At 49.6% G+C, this 17,913-nt stretch overlaps 7 protein-coding genes across 7 annotated transcripts; 3 read left to right on the forward strand and 4 right to left on the reverse strand.

Moving 5' to 3' along the window:
- Positions 1 to 636: 636 nt before the first annotated feature.
- Positions 637 to 3,549, forward strand: N7506_007362 (putative raffinose synthase protein Sip1; the record flags this gene model as incomplete). Its single annotated transcript, XM_056956655.1, has 2 exons — positions 637 to 807; positions 904 to 3,549. 2 exons carry the CDS (start codon positions 637 to 639, stop codon positions 3,547 to 3,549), a joined length of 2,817 nt encoding a protein of 938 aa, XP_056810989.1.
- Positions 3,550 to 3,820: 271 nt separating this feature from the next.
- Positions 3,821 to 5,844, forward strand: N7506_007363 (tyrosine--tRNA ligase MSY1; the record flags this gene model as incomplete). The annotated part of the gene is made up of 4 exons (XM_056956656.1): positions 3,821 to 4,125; positions 4,197 to 4,350; positions 4,400 to 4,686; positions 4,737 to 5,844. 4 exons carry the CDS (start codon positions 3,821 to 3,823, stop codon positions 5,842 to 5,844), a joined length of 1,854 nt encoding a protein of 617 aa, XP_056810990.1.
- A 256-nt stretch (positions 5,845 to 6,100) lies between these two features.
- N7506_007364 (mismatch repair ATPase MSH6) lies at positions 6,101 to 9,973 on the forward strand (the record flags this gene model as incomplete). The annotated part of the gene is made up of 5 exons (XM_056956657.1): positions 6,101 to 6,427; positions 6,487 to 6,531; positions 6,590 to 6,770; positions 6,822 to 9,223; positions 9,275 to 9,973. The coding sequence occupies 5 exons, from the start codon at positions 6,101 to 6,103 to the stop codon at positions 9,971 to 9,973; spliced, it is 3,654 nt and encodes a 1,217-aa protein (XP_056810991.1).
- A 407-nt stretch (positions 9,974 to 10,380) lies between these two features.
- Positions 10,381 to 11,640, reverse strand: N7506_007365 (uncharacterized protein; the record flags this gene model as incomplete). The annotated part of the gene is made up of 1 exon (XM_056956658.1): positions 10,381 to 11,640. One exon carries the CDS (start codon positions 11,638 to 11,640, stop codon positions 10,381 to 10,383), a length of 1,260 nt encoding a protein of 419 aa, XP_056810992.1.
- A 1,132-nt stretch (positions 11,641 to 12,772) lies between these two features.
- N7506_007366 (uncharacterized protein) lies at positions 12,773 to 13,232 on the reverse strand (the record flags this gene model as incomplete). Its single annotated transcript, XM_056956659.1, has 2 exons — positions 12,773 to 13,036; positions 13,146 to 13,232. 2 exons carry the CDS (start codon positions 13,230 to 13,232, stop codon positions 12,773 to 12,775), a joined length of 351 nt encoding a protein of 116 aa, XP_056810993.1.
- Positions 13,233 to 14,836: 1,604 nt separating this feature from the next.
- Positions 14,837 to 15,482, reverse strand: N7506_007367 (uncharacterized protein; the record flags this gene model as incomplete). Its single annotated transcript, XM_056956660.1, has 3 exons — positions 14,837 to 15,084; positions 15,142 to 15,241; positions 15,306 to 15,482. The coding sequence occupies 3 exons, from the start codon at positions 15,480 to 15,482 to the stop codon at positions 14,837 to 14,839; spliced, it is 525 nt and encodes a 174-aa protein (XP_056810994.1).
- A 1,213-nt stretch (positions 15,483 to 16,695) lies between these two features.
- N7506_007368 (uncharacterized protein) lies at positions 16,696 to 17,589 on the reverse strand (the record flags this gene model as incomplete). The annotated part of the gene is made up of 3 exons (XM_056956661.1): positions 16,696 to 17,111; positions 17,164 to 17,322; positions 17,376 to 17,589. 3 exons carry the CDS (start codon positions 17,587 to 17,589, stop codon positions 16,696 to 16,698), a joined length of 789 nt encoding a protein of 262 aa, XP_056810995.1.
- Positions 17,590 to 17,913: the final 324 nt, after the last annotated feature.

The raw sequence follows: 17,913 nt of genomic DNA on the forward strand, positions 1-17,913 counted from the left end.
ACAATTTAGTGCGTATCCTAGCCAATTCATGATTATGGAATGAGTCCCGAATCCTCAGTGGAGAGGTTCAGCGCGTAGATCATGGCTTTCTGTACACGTAGATCATCCGATGAATGTGGTCCCAGTGGGGTCCTACGAGCGAAATAGAGTGAGGGGATACCTCACTCCGATTGGGGTCGGTCTGCGAAGAGACGTGCATACGGAAGAAGTAGATTCAAATGTCAAAAATAAAGAAACAAAAAAGAGTAAAGGGGAAGTCGAACCGGAGACAAAAATATTCCACCGTCGAGAGTCGTGAACCCGACGGGCTTATATTTTGTGAATAATGCCGCGAGGCCGGTCAGTCCAGCTGATGAAGGTTTGTACTGCACCGCTAGGCCATCCCAATCCCACCTCTGACAATATACCTATACATTTACTGGCTTCTTGAAGTTGACAGCAAAGGTGAAGTTGGATCATGCAGGTGACAGCTTCCCCGCCACCTTCCTCAGCCACAACCCCAACCTCGCGGGGCTTAGTTCGCTCAATCTCTCCGATCATTTACGGTCCCCAGGTGGTGTACGCGTGTATTTTAACTGCTTGTCTCTGTTTAAGAACTCCTTGTCTCATCAAAAAGGATCAGAATCTACCCCTCAAATGCAGGTCGAAACCGACCGTTCCTCGTCTTTACCCATCCGGGACTCAATGCAGCCAGGGCGACTTGCGCGTCCAGATCAAATGGCTATGTTTGCCAGAATAACATCTTATCCACCCTTAGGGCAAGTGACTTGTCTTCGAAGATCTCAGTTGTCATTCAGTGAGCGTGCGGTGAGTCTTACCATTCGCCGTACCAAACCAACCCCCCTCCCTGCAAACAAATGATTGTTCCAAGTGTCCTTTCTAGAAAGCTAATTTTTAGACCAGCTGCAATTCACAGTCACCATAGACTCAAGTTCTGCGTTCCCCGCACAGCGCTGGGAAGCGCAGATCTGGCATAACATCACCGGCTCTGAGTGGACGGCACTACCACTCCAAGAATGCAATACAAATCATGCAGCGCTGCTGAATGGCAATCAGCATAATAATCAATATTATCGCCATGTATTCTCAGAAGAGATCGATCTCTCTGCAGACGGTGGGCATGCTAAATTCACTGTGCGCTTCCGCACAGGTCCCGATGCCGATTGGCAATGGGCTAATCAGAAGCACCCTGTAAGCGATGGTGAGATCGTCTATCATCCAAGTCACTCAGATTTGAGGGCCACCAGGCCTGGAGATATCTCTCAATCAAGGACCGAAGTGGGACTTGGGAAGTATATCGATAATCTGTCGAACGAGTTGGGAATTGTATCGAGGTCTAGCGAGGCGCCGGGGGCTCTTCTCTGGTCTGTCACTGGTGAGATACCTCCGGTCAGTGATGGATTATCAAGCTTGAAACACCTTGTCCTCGGTACTCCGTCATCAACGGCAAGAAACTTTTCTCTCGTACGGGTTTGGAGTCCATGGCTGGGTCCAAGACATGGGCGCGAGAAATTCCGACTCACCGAGGATGCTATATTGTGCTCCTTCCTGCGAACAGATGGCGCGCATTTGGTTCTGCTGGCAGTATCGGGAATCGACAATGTTCTGACCGTCTTTCAATCAGGACATGATGGTGAAGTTGTCGTCAATGCGAAAAGCGATAATCTGGAGCCTTCGAGATTCAATGTGCTCATAGCAGCTGCAGAAGACTTTGAAGTTGCCTTGTCCGCAGTGATATATGAAGCACGCAAAGTGATCCGGCCGTTTGCCGAACAAACCGATCCAGCACGCGAAGAGCCAGTGCCATTATCTCCCCCAGGGGACGATGTTGTGTTTGTGGAAAAGGATGAGACTGCACAGTGGTTATCGCAATGGTTCGACGGTCTTACATATTGTACCTGGAACGGGCTTGGACAAGATCTTACCGAAGAAAAGATCTTGCATGCTTTGAATTCATTGAAAGAAAATGGGATCAATATTGTGAACCTGATTATTGATGACGGGTGGCAGGCCAATCACAATGAAGGGGAATCTCAGTTCCGAAGAGGCTTGGAACATTTCGAGGCTCATTCCCAAGGGTTCCCCGGAGGATTGAAGCAGACTGTGGACCTCATTCGCCGAAGAAATCCCCAGGTTGAACACATTGCTGTCTGGCATGCCTTGTTAGGGTACTGGGGAGGAATTGCTCCAGATGGAGACTTGGCTCAAAGGTTCAAAGCCAAGCAGGTGAAGATCAAAGACCCGGCGCCTCATGGGCCCATTGCAGAGAATCTTCCGGACGGCAATATTCTCACGATTGACCCTGATGATATCCAACGCTTCTACGACGAATTCTATAACTTCCTCAGCTCGGCAGGTGTTGACTCGGTCAAGACTGATGCACAGTTCTTCATCGACTTGCTGGAAGACCCAGAAGATCGAAGAAGGTTCATGACCTCCTACCAAGATGCGTGGTCTATCGCTTCGCTCAAGCACTTCAGCACTCGATCTATTTCGTGTGGCTCAATGACACCACAGATAATGTTCCATTCCCAAATGCCAACCAACAAACCGACTCTACCTTTACGAAACTCCGATGACTTCTTTCCCGAAATACCAGCCTCACATCCATGGCACATATTTTGCAACGCACATAACTCACTCCTCACCCGATACCTTAATGTCTTGCCTGATTGGGATATGTTCCAAACCAGCCACCCATATGCATCGTTCCATGCCGCAGCGCGATGCATATCAGGTGGACCGATTTACATCACCGATGAGCCAGGAAAGCATGACCTATCTCTGCTTGATCAAATGACGGCACAAACCGTAACAGAAATCACTGTCATTCTCCGACCCAGTGTCATTGGGCGCACGATTGACATATATCACGATTACAACGAAGGACATGTTCTGCGGGTCGGAAGTTACACAGGCTGGGCCAAGACGGGCAGCGGCATATTGGGCCTTTTCAATATTCATTCTGACGTGGCATCGAGCATTGTGTCATTGATGGATTTCCCAGGTATTCACGAGGATTCAAACTCCCAGTATATCGTTCGCGCACACACTAGTGGCAAGGTATCAAGCCGCATGCAACCCTTGACTCAGGACTCTCTGGTGTCCATTGTACTCGAGCCGAAAGGGTGGGAGATTCTCACCGCATATCCTACTCGGTCGTTTGCGCTTCCGGGGAGGCACGGAGACAATACCTCTCGCGATGAATTGACTCATGTTGCTGTCCTAGGCTTATTGGGTAAGATGACTGGTGCAGCTGCGGTGATGACCTCCGACATATCTGTTGTGGAGAATGGTCGTCTACGGTTTAATATCAGCCTGAAGGCTCTTGGCACATTGGGTGTCTATATCTCGGATCTGAAGAACCGAAGCATTGCGCAAAACTTCATGGTGATGATTCTGGGGAAGCCGGTTCCCCAGAAGACGGTTTGGAAAGAGGGCGGAGAGGATTCTAATGTCCTGGCCATTGATGTACTGGCAGCGTGGAAGAAGATGAAATTGGACAGTGGGTGGAGCAATGAGGTATTTGTCCAAATTTTCATGATGTGATATTTGTTTCAAGTTGCAGCGGTATCCTGAGATAGAGACCAGAAACTATATTCAGTTGTTGAATGTCAATGGGATGTTGTGGTTACTGTACTCCGTAGAGAAAAGGTAGAAACTCCCGTTTGGGAAGCAGATCAACACAAAAAGATAAGACGCGGAACATCAATAGTCCGGCCTTTATCGAAAAGAATCTCGGAGCTCCGCTCGATCGTGGCCAAACTCGAGTTCAATTGTGAGCATTTTTCCTTTCTTTTTGCATTTTAAAACCGGTCCAATGAGGCCCCAAACGGCATCGCTCAGCCGGGCGCCATACCGAAACCTGTCGACATGTCGAATCCCAACCGGAGCGCGCGGGTTCGCCGCAACAGCACTTCCATTGCGCGGTAACAGCAATCGGCCCATACTGTCGAGTGCTAGCACATGCTTCCAGCAGCAGAGGTGGATCACACAAAAATATGTTCAGCGCATGAAAGATGGCGAGAAGGAATGGGCTGGGTTCGCGAAGCAGATCAAGGCAGGCAAGCGCTTGAACTTTGCGCAACATTTGGAGGAGCGAGGCTTGATTCACGATGTTGTTGGGTAAGTGCACTCACCTCTTTCAACTTGTGTCAGAGTCTCGTTGAACTGTTCGCTGACTTTGTGGTTTTTAGAGAACGCGAATTGTTGCATGAAATCATAACGGAAAAGCGGGCTGGTATATACGTTGGCATTGACCCGACTGCTCCCTCAATGCACGTTGGACATATGCTTCCATTCATGGTTCTCGCTTGGGGATATGTCTGGGGCTTGCCGGTCACATTTTTGGTGAGTTTTGTGGTGTAGGTCTATCACGACACCAGCTAACGTTCTCCAGCTTGGCGGTGCGACATCTCGAGTCGGTGACCCCAGCGGTCGTTTGAAGGGCCGCGACGCAGTTCACTCCTCTATCCGAAAAGCGAACATGGCCAGCATGCACATGCAATTGAAGAAGCTTGGTGTGAGCATTGAACAGTACGGCCGAAGACATGGACACACGAGACAGCCGATGTGGAAGCGGGCTTTAACCAACAATAATACTTGGTGGAACTCTATGCCATTCCTGGAGGTGCTGCGAGACCTTGGTGCTTACATGCGACTTGGTCCAATGCTTGGGAGAGATACGTGGGTTTTCCCAACTTTGACGAATGTTTCATGAGCTTACTTTTTCCCAGTGTCAAGACTCGATTGGAGGGTGACGGTATGTCGTTCGCCGAGTTCTCCTACCCATTGCTTCAAGCTTGGGACTGGTGGACTATGTTCCAGAAAGGAACTCAAATTCAAGTTGGTGGTGCCGACCAGTATGGAAACATCTTGTTCGGCATGGAGGCCGTGAAGTCTATCAGCAGGAATACTGCGGACGAACAAGTTCGTAACCCGTTGGAGTCAAAAGTTGACCACCCGATTGGATTTACCACACCACTTCTCACTGCGCCGAATGGAGAGAAGTTTGGAAAGTCTGCAGGAAATGCTATTTGGCTCGACAAGGACCTGACCTCTACCTTCGAGCTTTACCAATTCTTCGTGCGCACGCCCGATGATGTTGTTGAGCGTTACCTCAAGCTTTTCACTTTCATCCCCCTGCCTGAAATTGCTATCCTCATGGAAGAGCAGAACAAGGACCCTTCAAAGCGTGTTGCGCAGCACGCGCTTGCCTCTGAGTTTGTCGAGCTTGTTCACGGCAAGGAGGAAGCCGACGCAGTCGCCCTTCAACACCGTCAGCTCTTCCGTCCCCGGGCCTCTACATCCGCCCCAACTCCTCTCACTAAATCCTCCTCCCCTCCCGCCAGCCATGCGCAATCACCGACCGCCGGCTTCACTACTCCTCAATCCGGAAACCCGTACGCGGCCCAGACTAACTTTGCCAACATGGGTGATATGAAGGTCGTCCTCCCCGAGTCCCTTGTCTTCAACCAGCCCTTTAACAAGGTGCTCTGGTCAGCTGGCCTTGTTTCATCCAAGGGCGAGGGTCACCGCGTCATTGTGAACAACGGCGCAAAGGTCGGCAGTCGCCCTGGTGACAGCGGGCCGATGACGGACGCGCTCTCTTTCACACCCATTCGTATCTGGGCAGCAGAGAAGACACGAGAGTTCGTCCTCAATGACAACCTTTTGATCCTCAAGCTGGGCAAGTGGAAATTCAAGTCCGTCAACATTGTGAGCGACGAAGAATTCCGCAAGCAAGGGCTCACTGCTCCTGGTTGGGAAGAGATGGAGGCCGGAACGACCGAGTCAACCGAGTCAACCGAACCAGACTCGACCGAGCCCGAGTCCAAGAACTAAATGTGAATCTCCACTAGACCTGTAATTTTACAATAACATGTATAATATTTTTCCAACGTGCAAAGCCGTAAGAGTGGAGTAGAAAGCGGGTATGATCGATCGGACAGGTCGAAAAGTGCTTTACGCGTCGACGCGGTCCGCGTTATCTCCTATCACCCGTGTCCTCCCTTCCCAACTTCGCTCCTTACACACCATACACTCGGATATACCCCAATGCCCCGAGTAGACGCGTGAATTCGTCCCGTATATCAGCATAATGGCCAAGGCATCGGCCTCATCCCCGCCCGCGTCGTCGCCCGCATTGAAGCGCGCCACGCCCAGCACGCAGAACATGCGTAGCCAGAAGTCCATCCTGGGCTTCTTCCAGAAATTGTCACCAGCGACTCCTTCCTCGAACCGTACACGTGAACCGGCCTCATCCCCAGCTCAGCGAGCATCCGAGAACCGTGGTGGAAGCGCGGCTAAGCCTACACCGAAAGATCAGAAGCGAAGCTTCTCTAGCTTCGCTCAGGACCTGAGTCCGGTGCCGAGTAGTGATCTGCCAATTCCGGATGATGAGGAGGAAAATGGTGGAGCTGGAAAGGTGAGATTGAAACCATCTCCTCTCTTTTGTTTGCCCCACGCTGACTTCTCACTCTTTAGACCACCAAGCAAGAGCCGAATTCCACCATGTCTCCTTCACGACGAGTGAGCTCCCTGTGAGAATACAATTGGATATTATTTCTGACTGACTCATGGTTTACAGGGCAAGAAGAAAGTCAGCTACAAAGAATCTGACTCGGAGGGCGAAGACGACGACGAGGTCATATTCCGTCCTAATCGCAAAGATCGCGTCACAGGTCGCGCCACTAAGAGAAGAAGAACGGAACCTGAAAGTGAGGATGAATTCAAGGACGCCGAAGATGACGTGGCGCTCTCGGAAGACGGTAAGCTGGGAATGTACCTGCATATGTTGGAGCATAGCTGACGACCTATAGAAATGGACGACTTTGTTGTCGCAGACGATTCCGACGAAGAGGTCGCGGCCCCGAAGCGCAAGCGACCTAGCACGAAATCGGCACGCAAATCCTCGGCCCCATCATCGCCGCCGCCTGCGCCTCCCACTTACGATGATGACATAGACATGGACCTCCCAGAGGGCGGAGGCTCAGCTGGAACGGCGAAGAAATGGTCATTTGATCCCGAGAATAAGGAACCTCGAAAGGAGAGAGCAGTGGTTGCCTCTACCGCCACACCGAGCGCGAAGAAAGAAAAAGCCCACATCAAGGAGCCCGAGCAACGTTATTCATGGCTCGCTTCACTCAAGGATATTGATGGCAACCCCAAGGGCCATCCTGACTATGATCCTCGCACGCTCTACATTCCTCCTCTGGCATGGTCTCGCTTCTCGCCATTTGAGAAGCAGTACTGGGAAATCAAGCAGAAGTTCTGGGATACAGTTGTCTTTTTCAAGAAGGGCAAGTTCTACGAGCTTTACGAGAATGATGCCACCATTGGCCACCAGCTCTTCGACCTGAAGCTGACGGACCGAGTCAACATGCGCATGGTCGGTGTTCCCGAGATGAGTTTGGACCATTGGGCAAACCAATTCGTTGCCAAGGGCTACAAGATCGCCCGCGTCGATCAGTCCGAATCTGCTCTTGGCAAGGAAATGCGCGAGAGAGAGGGCAAGAAGCCTACGAAGGAAGACAAAATCATCAAGCGAGAACTTGCATGTGTTCTTACGGCTGGTACTCTGGTCGAGGGATCGATGCTCCAAGATGACATGTCCACCTACTGTGTTGCCATCAAGGAAGCTGTCGTGGACGACCTCCCTGCGTTTGGTATCTCGTTCGTGGACACAGCGACTGGCCAATTCTTTTTGTCTGAATTCAAAGATGATGTGGACATGACCAAGTTCGAGACCTTCGTAGCGCAGACCCGTCCACAGGAGCTTCTGTTGGAGAAGGCCTGCGTCTCTACCAAAGCCATGCGAATCTTGAAAAACAACACCAGCCCAACCACTATCTGGAACTTCATGAAACCAGTGAAGGAGTTCTGGGAAGCTGATGTCACCATTCGAGAACTCGAAGCCAGCGACTACTTCGTGTCCACGGATGACGACAACGTTACAGCCTGGCCCGAAGTTCTTCGCCAGGCTCGCGAGAAGGAGTTGGTGATGTGCGCGTTCGGTGCCATGGTTTCATACCTCCGACTGCTCAAGATCGAACGAGACTTAATCACCATCGGAAATTTCACATGGTATGATCCCATCAAGAAGGCCACTAGTCTTGTGCTGGATGGACAGACTTTGATCAACATGGAGATTTTCGCGAACTCTTTCGATGGTGGGATTGAAGGCACCCTTTTCCAGCTTCTCAACCGATGCATCACGCCTTTCGGAAAGCGTATGTTCAAGCAATGGGTGTGTCACCCACTGGTGGATTCCAAACGGATCAATGCTCGTCTGGATGCCGTCGATTCACTCAATGCTGATCCAAGTGTTCGGGATCAATTCTCCGCCCAACTCACAAAGATGCCCGATCTGGAACGTCTGATTTCACGCATCCACGCGGGAATCTGCAAGGCCCAGGATTTCGTTCGTGTGCTTGAAGGCTTCGAGCAGATTGACTACACGATGGGTCTCTTGAAAGAGAATGGAGCTGCTTCAAATGAGAGCATCATTGGGGAATTAACAAGCGCTATGCCTGATCTGTCCTCTCTCCTGGGATATTGGAAGACAGCGTTTGATCGACCCAAGGCTAGGGAAAACGGAATCCTCATTCCCGAAACTGGCGTCGAGGAAGACTTCGACAACTCTCAGGAAAAGATAGAGGAGCTCCACAAAGATCTCGATAATCTCCTCAAGAAAGCTCGGCGCGATCTGGGCTCTTCTGCGATTTGTTATCGAGACAACGGCAAGGAGATCTATCAGCTAGAGGTTCCGATCAAGGTGAAAAACATCCCTAGCGACTGGAACCAGATGTCCGCAACAAAGCAAGTCAAGCGCTACTACTTCCCAGAGTTGCGCAGTCTCATTCGCAAGCTCCAAGAGGCACAGGAGACTCACAATCAGATCGTCAAAGAAGTCGCTGCCAGATTCCACGCTCGTTTCGATGAAAACTACAACACTTGGTTGGCTGCCGTGCGCATCGTGTCACAGCTTGACTGCCTCATCAGTCTGGCTAAGGCTTCTGGGGCTATCGGCCATCCCAGCTGTCGCCCCGTCTTCGTGGAAGACGAGCGCAGTGTCCTTGAGTTTGAAGAGCTCCGTCATCCCTGTCTTCTGTCTTCGGTCGAAGATTTCATTCCAAACGACATTCAGCTCGGTGGCAAACATGCTAGCATTGATTTGTTGACTGGTGCTAATGCCGCTGGTAAATCCACTGTTCTCCGAATGGTATGCTTTTCTCCCTTTCTTTCATGTCAAGAAATTTACTAACGAGTCTAGACCTGTGTTGCCGTCATTATGGCTCAAATTGGATGTTACCTTCCCTGTCAGTCAGCTCGTTTGACTCCTGTCGATCGCATCATGTCACGTCTTGGTGCGAATGACAATATCTTCGCTGCTCAGTCAACCTTCTTTGTTGAGCTATCAGAGACGAAGAAGATTCTCTCCGAGGCCACACCCCGCTCTCTGGTGATTCTGGACGAACTCGGTCGTGGAACTAGCTCTTATGACGGTGTGGCCGTTGCGCAGGCAGTTCTGCATCACATCGCAACCCACATCGGTGCACTGGGCTTCTTTGCAACCCATTACCACTCCCTTGCTGCCGAGTTCGAGAACCACCCGGAGATTGCACCTAAGCGCATGGCCATCCACGTCGACGACGCCGAGCGCCGTGTCGCTTTCCTATACAAGCTCGAGCAGGGTGTCGCCGAAGGCAGTTTCGGTATGCACTGTGCGTCCATGTGTGGTATCCCCAGCAAAGTCATTGAATGCGCCGAGAACGCTGCCAAGCAATGGGAGCACACCAGTCGACTCAAAGAGAGCCTGGACCGTCAGAAGGGCGGTGGGTATGTTGGTCTTGGGTGGTGGAGTGATGTTGCCTGGGCTTTGCGGGAGCCTGTCACCCAAGAAGACTCGAACGCTGGCGATGTTACAGATCGCGGTCTCGATGTCTTGATGAAGGCTATTGAAGCACTTTGATCTCCCATCATTTGATCCCTGATATCTTATTTCCTTCTTAATGTGGTTGTATGATTATCTTTCTCGTCTTTGACGATTTACTGGCTGCTACTGTCAGCTTTCTTTTCTGTTTCTATATGCGAGAGCATCAACTCTGCATTTTTCTTTTAACAGGCTATGTGGATCTAGTCTACCATCTGTACGGCTTTGCAGCATTAAAATGAAGCGATTTTTTTAATTCTCAATTCCATCGATGGACTCTTGTTTTGAAATTTTTCTTTTCCAAGGACGTTTGTTAACTCTAGCAAGTAATTGATAAACAGGACTCGAACACTTCATCCAGGAACACATCTCAACCATAAAGCGCCATGAACTCAACATACTACCTATCCTTCATTTTCCGGCAACGTAACTCTCACACCAATCACTCAAGCATCTGGATCAGAGGTGGAATGGTAAAATGGATTCTGGCCATTCTCATCTCCCTCTTCCCCAGCCTGCTCAGGATCCAGATCATCAACGCTCTCGACGTCACTGTCGCTTTCATACTCGCTCTCATCCTCCGTGTCGTACGGCTCCTCCGATCCATTTCCTATCTCTTCTGGGTTCAATCCATCCAGTTCCGCAGAATCAATATCGGGCAGGTCAGATCCACCAACTTCGAGATCACCTTCAAGAGATAGCCCACCCAGAGCCTGCCCAACTGTTTCCTGCGAGGACTGAGCGGGCTCTTGTGGCATTTGTTCGTGAGTTACTCCATTCTCCTTTGGTGCAACGTCATCTTGGGCATTGTTCGCAGGTGCCAGCTTCTCAGGCTGCGCATGAGAATGATCGTTCATTGTTGCATCATCGTTCACAGGCGCAGCTGCAACCACCGCCGCGGGGAGTTTGCCATTCTTTTTTGCTCGGTTGGCCTCTGGGCTGTTCCGAGGGACTGGCTGGGGAATCTTGCTGCTTTCACCCTGGGAGTTATGTCCGACCCCCTTGGTCGGGCCATTGACGGTAGCGAATCTGACTACTTTCTTTTGTGCAGTCTGGGACTGGGCGTCTTGTGTGACAGATAAGCTGCTAGATGCTGATCTGTGTGGTTGGCTAACGGGAACCGACTCTGAATGTCTTTCCTGTGCGGGATCTTCCACTCGACGCCGCTTGAAGCCTCGTGTGGCCTCGGGCTCTCGGGGCTTTGCACCCGTGTTATGATGCTTTGGACCAAGGGGCGCTGTTGGTTGGGGTTGCTGGGCCTGCTTGCTGCCGTCCTTTCTGTTACTGACAGGCTTTCTAATTCTCTTGGGCTTGGGGGTGATGACCCACGGCGATACGGTCTGCTGGGCTGCTTCAACCGAGGGCCCATTGCTGTTATCAGTCCGTTGATAATAATTGTCGACCTCCCTCTCCAATGGCCGACCGTCTGCGTTGACCCTGCGACCCGCTTTCCTTTTGAGTTTTGGCGAGTACTTTGGCTTTTTGGAGTTCTTACTCCACCTTCTCCGGTATAATGGCTCCAGTCGATCGTCCTCGCCAGGGCCTCTGCCCATGGAGGAAGGGAAACCTGCCATTGGACTCTGATGGCTCTTGCCCGACTCCGTACCTTCGCACGTTTCGGTGGTCGGATTATCTGTCTTGTCTCTCTCTTGATCGATGAGAATGTTTTGGGCAGCTAAAGCTTTCTTCAAATTCGTACTGGTCATGTTTCTCGGGACCCCAAAACGAAAACATAATTCTCGAACAGCCTTGTAATACGCGGTCTGGAGTGCATTCAGAGATTTGAGGCCGAGAATCTCAAGCAGTAACTCAAAATCCACCTATAAACATTCACCAATTAGTAGAACTCAAGCACGGAGAGGAAGTATAATGACATCATGAGTGCACAGATTTGCAAGTAGCAGGGCTTTTATCAAGCTTCCCTGTATACCCAAGTAACTGGGGAAGTGGATGTTCTTCCAGGATGTTGCATCTGCTTCCACTTGCATAGTTGAATATCTGGGTCGATACAAAAGGGGGTGTGAGGGGGAAGGTTGAAGAATACCGAAGAGGGACAAAGAGGGATCTTATAGCAAGTGGCTACTCGTTGCACGAATGCGCAGTCCCAGGAAAGTAAATTTGCTCGTGCTCAGAAGTTGCTTTGAGGGGAATTGATTGTACGCTCGTCTTGGTAGCGTGGTAGCGTTTTGCCAGGCACGTCCACGCCATGCTAGAAGAGCCGCACCAGTATATTTCAAGCCCTTGCTTTGATATCTTGACATGGCTTTGTGTTGAAAAAGGTGGGTGTATATCAATCATTCCCAAGGCGCTGGATTTTAGGAAGACGTGATCACAAAGTTATTGTTGTCACTGTAAATTGTGGGTGATCTTGATAGCAGTCGGTCAGTTTAGTAGCAAAGCCTTTTGTGTCTCCAAGACAGAGAAGAGGATTTTGCACAGGCGTGGCCTAGTAGTCTGAGACCAGAAAGTCTATGCCCCATGAAGAGACCAATATCCAGACATCTGTTTTGGCAATCCTCCGGCCTTCTCTCAATGGGTGTTTTGATGCTGGTCTCGTGAACAGTGCAACCCTATATGAACATCAAGGCAATTCCGCCGCAGCCATTCTGTCAGGCAGTGCCATTTGTAAGATTTCCTCTTAGCTATCATGGTCTACGGTTTGAAAGGAAAGGTCGAGTACCTGCACGGTTGTGGTATTGAAAAGAATATTTGAAGTCGAATGGCGCGGACGCAGACTCATTGTGCAAATTCCCTTCAAAGTAAGAAATTCCCAGGAGCCAATGAGCTTAAAAAAAAGCACAGACAGCTTGTCCAAGCGGCTCATCCTTGAATGCGAGGCTAGTCATCCTCGCTGGCCTCAGCATCCACGACAGGCCCGCCTTCCATCTCACTTTCCGCGGCAGGCTCTTCGGCGGGTTCGGTTTTGTTATCCTTCTTGCGGCTGCGTGCAATCTTCTTCGCCTTGGTGGTCTTTGTGGGAGATTCAATGGAACCAAGTTCATCGCCGAGAGCCCGTTCAAGCTTTATCTTGGCCCGTCCCCACATGGCTCCAGCGGAGGCCCTCTTGATGCCGGCGAGGTTGGCCAGTTTGTCGAAGTCCATCTGAAGAATGACGCGTTAGTGATATTCTTGTATCAGAAGGCTAACCTTGTGAGCTCTGTAGTTTGCAAGAGATGCCTCTAGGGATAAAGAAAACCACTCGTTCACGAACCTTGACAGGGGTACAAACGGTGCCGAGCACGAGCAGCCTTATCTCGTTGGCAGTGAGACTGGAAATAATGTTCTCAGAGGAAGACATGTTGAAGATTTGATGCGAAATCTGGGAAGTTTTGTAGGTGATCAAATTGAAGAATCGAAGTGGATGAAAGTCGAAGAAATTATTTCGGGATGGATCGTTTTATAGGCTTTAGGAACGAAAGAAACAAGATATTTTCCAAACTCGTCAGGGACTGTCCAAGTGCCAACTGACGCTGGGACAACTCCCATCACTCTTTCGCTGCAGTCTCTATCATTTTTCTAATAGATGTGTGTCCGTCCAGTAGAGTATTCAAGGTTTCATGAGGTCAATTCATCCGAGTGACGACTATTGGTCAGCTATATTCCCGTCTACTTCCAAGGTTATATATTGGACATATCACATACTTTAAATATCTGTTATCTGAGATATCCAGCAAGTGACGACTCAGTAACGAAGAGACTCAGTAAAGAAGAATCAACGGAAATATGGAAGTGACGTTCAATTGACGAAATCTCAAGCCAAGAGGATTGGATGTCCCCCAATGCCTAAGCAATCCTGCATTTACGGCCTGTCGGTTGAACCCGAGGGTTTCAGGAATCTCTGAGAATATGATCGACCCGTAGACGCTTCAAGGTTGGAAGTGCATGATTGAAATTTATTTCCTCTTGAGGATGGGTAGCCATGTGTAAAATTGATTCGTATTAGCTAGGAAGAGTATGACCATCTGCCAGAATGAAAGCTCGAAAGATGTGCAAATCATATCTGTATCTCCAGAGTTCCTGAAAGGACATCCGCGGCTACTTCGGACTCAAAGAGTGCCCGAAGAGAACGATCAAGGATGAAGAAAAATCTTGTATAAGAGCCCAGGATTACGGCTGAAACAACAGGTTTCAAATATCTGGAAATTCTGACTTTTTTGTGGCTGTTGCTGGACAAGTTTGCTTGGACGTACATAGCAGTGAGAACGATCTGTACGATTTGAAGCTATAGAGCTACGATTGCAACTGTGATGTTGCGAATTTCGTTTGTGTCACTACATATTCCAAGGTTCTTTCATACATGTTCCTCCGGATGCTTCTTTGATTTTCTTGCTTCCTAAGGTTGGTTGTTTGCTACTCGTCACATGAGGCTGCCTGCTTCCTAGATGTTATTATTTATTGCATGTTGTTTCCATGGCCCTTTCAACCTTCTCTTTTTCTTGCCATCTTTAATGCTCTCCTATAATGGACCTCCTTTGCCCTGGAAGCATCCAGAAGCGTGCCTCACTTACAGTTTCCCAGAATTGGTAGAGCATTGTGCCTGACCCCAAAGCTGTTTAAATTCCTGAGGTCAGTATTCAGTGTTCACATACTACAGGGAAGCATGGTGTCAATATTTTGAAGCTACGTAAGGCACAATGATCCCACGGACTCAGTCTTGATTTAACTAAAGTATGTACTAAGTCCTCCCCCCCCCGCCCCCATATTTTTCATTTTTTTTTGTGTTTCTTTTTTCAACCCCTCAGCAAGCAGGAAGGGAATTTTTTTTTGGTGTTTGATCTTTGTGAGTGTATGTTTCGTGGGAAAAGTATGTGCAAAATTCATCCGCAAGGGCAATCCTTGAAAACTCGAAATTTACAAGTGCCAGATGTTGGGACCCATAAACACGTGAGGCAACGAATGTGTTTAAACCTCAGGGAGAGCTGGGGTGTCCTGGCGTTCAGTCTTGATGCTGGCTTCCAGGAGGGTGTTGGCTGCCTCCTCATCAGGCTCTCCAGCCAGAGGCTTGAACTCCTCCTCATCAAACTCCATCTCAGTGTCTTCATCCGTGGTGGTGGGGACGGGAGCAGGGGCGGCCTTCTTCGCAACTTTTGGCTTACGTCCAGCCTTGGAGGGCGTCTTGACCGGAGTTGGGTGGTCATCGCTAGCGCCTTCTAGATCGGATCATCAGTAAGTCTTTGTAGGCGTCAGTGAGGGCATCTGAGTCTTACCATCAACCAGCTTGGTCATCTTGCGCTTGGCAGCACGGAAGAGGGTGCGCGCGGAAGATGGCATGATGCCGGCCAGTGAAGCAAGCTCATCATAATCGACCTGCATGAATGAAGGATGAGGTCAGAAGACAAGTAAAGTTGTATGGAGAAAATCTTAAACTCACTTTGGAGGCGTCTGCCCAATAAGTGGAAAAGGCCAGAAGTCGGGTTTCGGTGGAGGAGAGTGTAGGAATAAGCTTCTCATTCTTCTCCTTTGTCGGCGTGACTTTGGTTGGAGTAGACTTTGGCTGAGGAGGAGAGCCATCAGCTTGGCCGGAGCCACCACCTGCTTTGGGAGGCATATTGAAGAAAGTATTGATAGGATGTTGTCGTGTGTGTGTGTAGAAATATGTTATTGGAGGCACAAACGAAAGAGATGTTGCGTAGTTGCAAAGGAAAGGAGAAAGGGAGATGTGAAGAGTCGTTTTATACCCAAGAAGTAGGGAGGAAATCCAAAGGCAAGAAAGAGGGTGGCAGTGAAGGCAAAAGTTCACTTTAACACCCCATGCCTTCGGTGATATGAGAGTTGAGCTTCTATATTTTCGATCCGGCGCGCCTGGTCACGCACATTGTAGTGTGTATGAGCTCCAGTGCAGAATATACTCGGCGCTCGAGTGACATAAAATCCTCGGCTCCAGAAAGCCGAGAATCTCCTACATACCAAAAGAGACATCATGCTAAGAAATCACTTGCAAACTGCACGTGTAAAATGAACGAGATTTGGGGGTACTACATCCAGAGGAATGATCATGCCCGTGGACTTACTAGGAATCAAATCTTCTTCATCTAGAGTTTGTTGAATCTCCCAACCAGACAAAGGCCTAACGTGTTGACAATCTAGTGCTCTTTATTCATCTTCAACAGAGTTGACATAGAATCGATGTACCTATCATACTGGTACTTGCTCAAACTGTTTCTGAGGCTCAAGTAGGTCTTCAAGGGGTTTTTCTAGCTCCCGAGGTCACAATCAAGACAGACTAGAAAGCGATGCCAGGTCTGATTTGAAGTATGAAGTGAAGCCCAAATACGAGTACGAGTACGAGTACGATGTCAAGTAAGACACATGACTGTCCACGGGTAGCATGCATGACTTGGGTAAATGAATCTTCCTTTACGCCCTGGTGCGATGCCTCAATGCCAGATGATGATGGTTGGTAGCATGAATTGCTTGCCGCGTCATTCTTCGTTCGGTCATTTCCATAGCAAGACGCTAGGTATAACCTAGGAAGAGACAGACACACCCCGTTTCTTCATTTCTTGCCAGTGTAGAGAGTTCTTCGTCTTTGGTGTCTTGTCGGGGACCTGGGATATGATAACAGCGACTGAAGAATACGATCAAAACCAACCTTGAAAAGGTGATTGGGCAAAAAGATAAAAAGATGATCCCAAACATGATACAAAGCAAGTTACCAAAGAAGACCCCAAAGAAAGGTTCAAAAAAGAGATCAAAATGGACACAAAAAAGATGCAATTAATAGTAGAACGTCCACAATCATATGAGGCCGCATGGATATACTAAAGCGAACGCGGCTTCGCCTTCTGGATATGTTGATAAATGTCATTCCACAATTCCGGGAAAAAGGCCGATGTTTGTCTTCCAGGTTTGCTGCTAGCATCGGTATAGAACTGGGTCGGCGTCTTGCCTTGCCACCAGCGATGCGGCATGGGGTTCAGGTTTTGAAAGGTGACAGGTCGTAGAACATCTTTGGTTGGAACCAGGTCTCCAATGCGCACAGTTGTCTGGCGAGGAATGGTGTTGAACCGCATGCTGGTGAGATACAAAACGGCTGTGGGTGGCAGCTCCTTGGCGTACTGCGCGGCGGCCTCGCGGGACTTCCGGGCAAATGCCGGCAATGCCAGATGGATGAAATTCACATACGGCGCCGCTGTATATGAGACAAACAGCATTGGAAGAGCGCCGGCGGCAATCACTGAAGCAGTGTTAGGAGATATTGAATGGACGACACCGGTGTTTCAACTTACCTCCTGGTACACTATACCACGGGTAATCAGCCACGGCGCATTCCGGCGCAACGATCAAGCAGGCAGCGCCGAAAAGAAGCACCGTCGAAATGCGAAGGGTTCCCAGAAAGATAGCTCGGCCCGTGCCGCCGTAGTAGACTAGGATCCGCTCCGGAGGTCCTGGAGTTTGGGTCAGCACAAGGACTCACTTTCGCATCTCGAAGAAATAATACCATTTCGCGTGCTTGTCTTCGGGGTGTGTAATGTTCTCTGAACCGCAGACTCGGGTGCAGCGGCTTTTTCTTTGGGAACAGCCGAGATATGCTTTTGCGACGGACGTGGCACTTGCGACTTAAACCGCACTCCCAAGCTGTGTCGGACACCAATCGGTAGCCTTGAAGGCAAGCATCGACGCAATTGCGTGTGCAGCACTACATTCTGATGCATCGTTGGTCAATATTGGACAACAGCCAATGGAGCTTCGTCTGGAAGAGCTTCGATAGGCAGAATGGTGGAGGCGGTAGGTGAATTCCAATCACGTGGTGAAACTTTGTGTAGAGCCTGAGGGCGGTGAGTTCGTCATAATCGTTTAACAGTGGAAGTGGTCCAAGCGCTTCCCCTAACTTGGTCCTCCATACTCCGTAGAGAATGTGCCATTCCGCCTCAACTTGTTCTCGACCACAGTGAATCTGTAGAAATCTCTTCACTGGGTCAAACCTGTGTATGCCGGAGAACAGATTGACAAAGTTCAACCAGGCACTGGCTGTCGAT

The sequence above is a fragment of the Penicillium brevicompactum genome (assembly GCF_028827555.1).
Source record: "Penicillium brevicompactum strain IBT 35665 chromosome Unknown utg000005l_segment0_segment0, whole genome shotgun sequence".
NCBI classification, from domain to species: Eukaryota; Fungi; Ascomycota; class Eurotiomycetes; order Eurotiales; family Aspergillaceae; genus Penicillium; species Penicillium brevicompactum.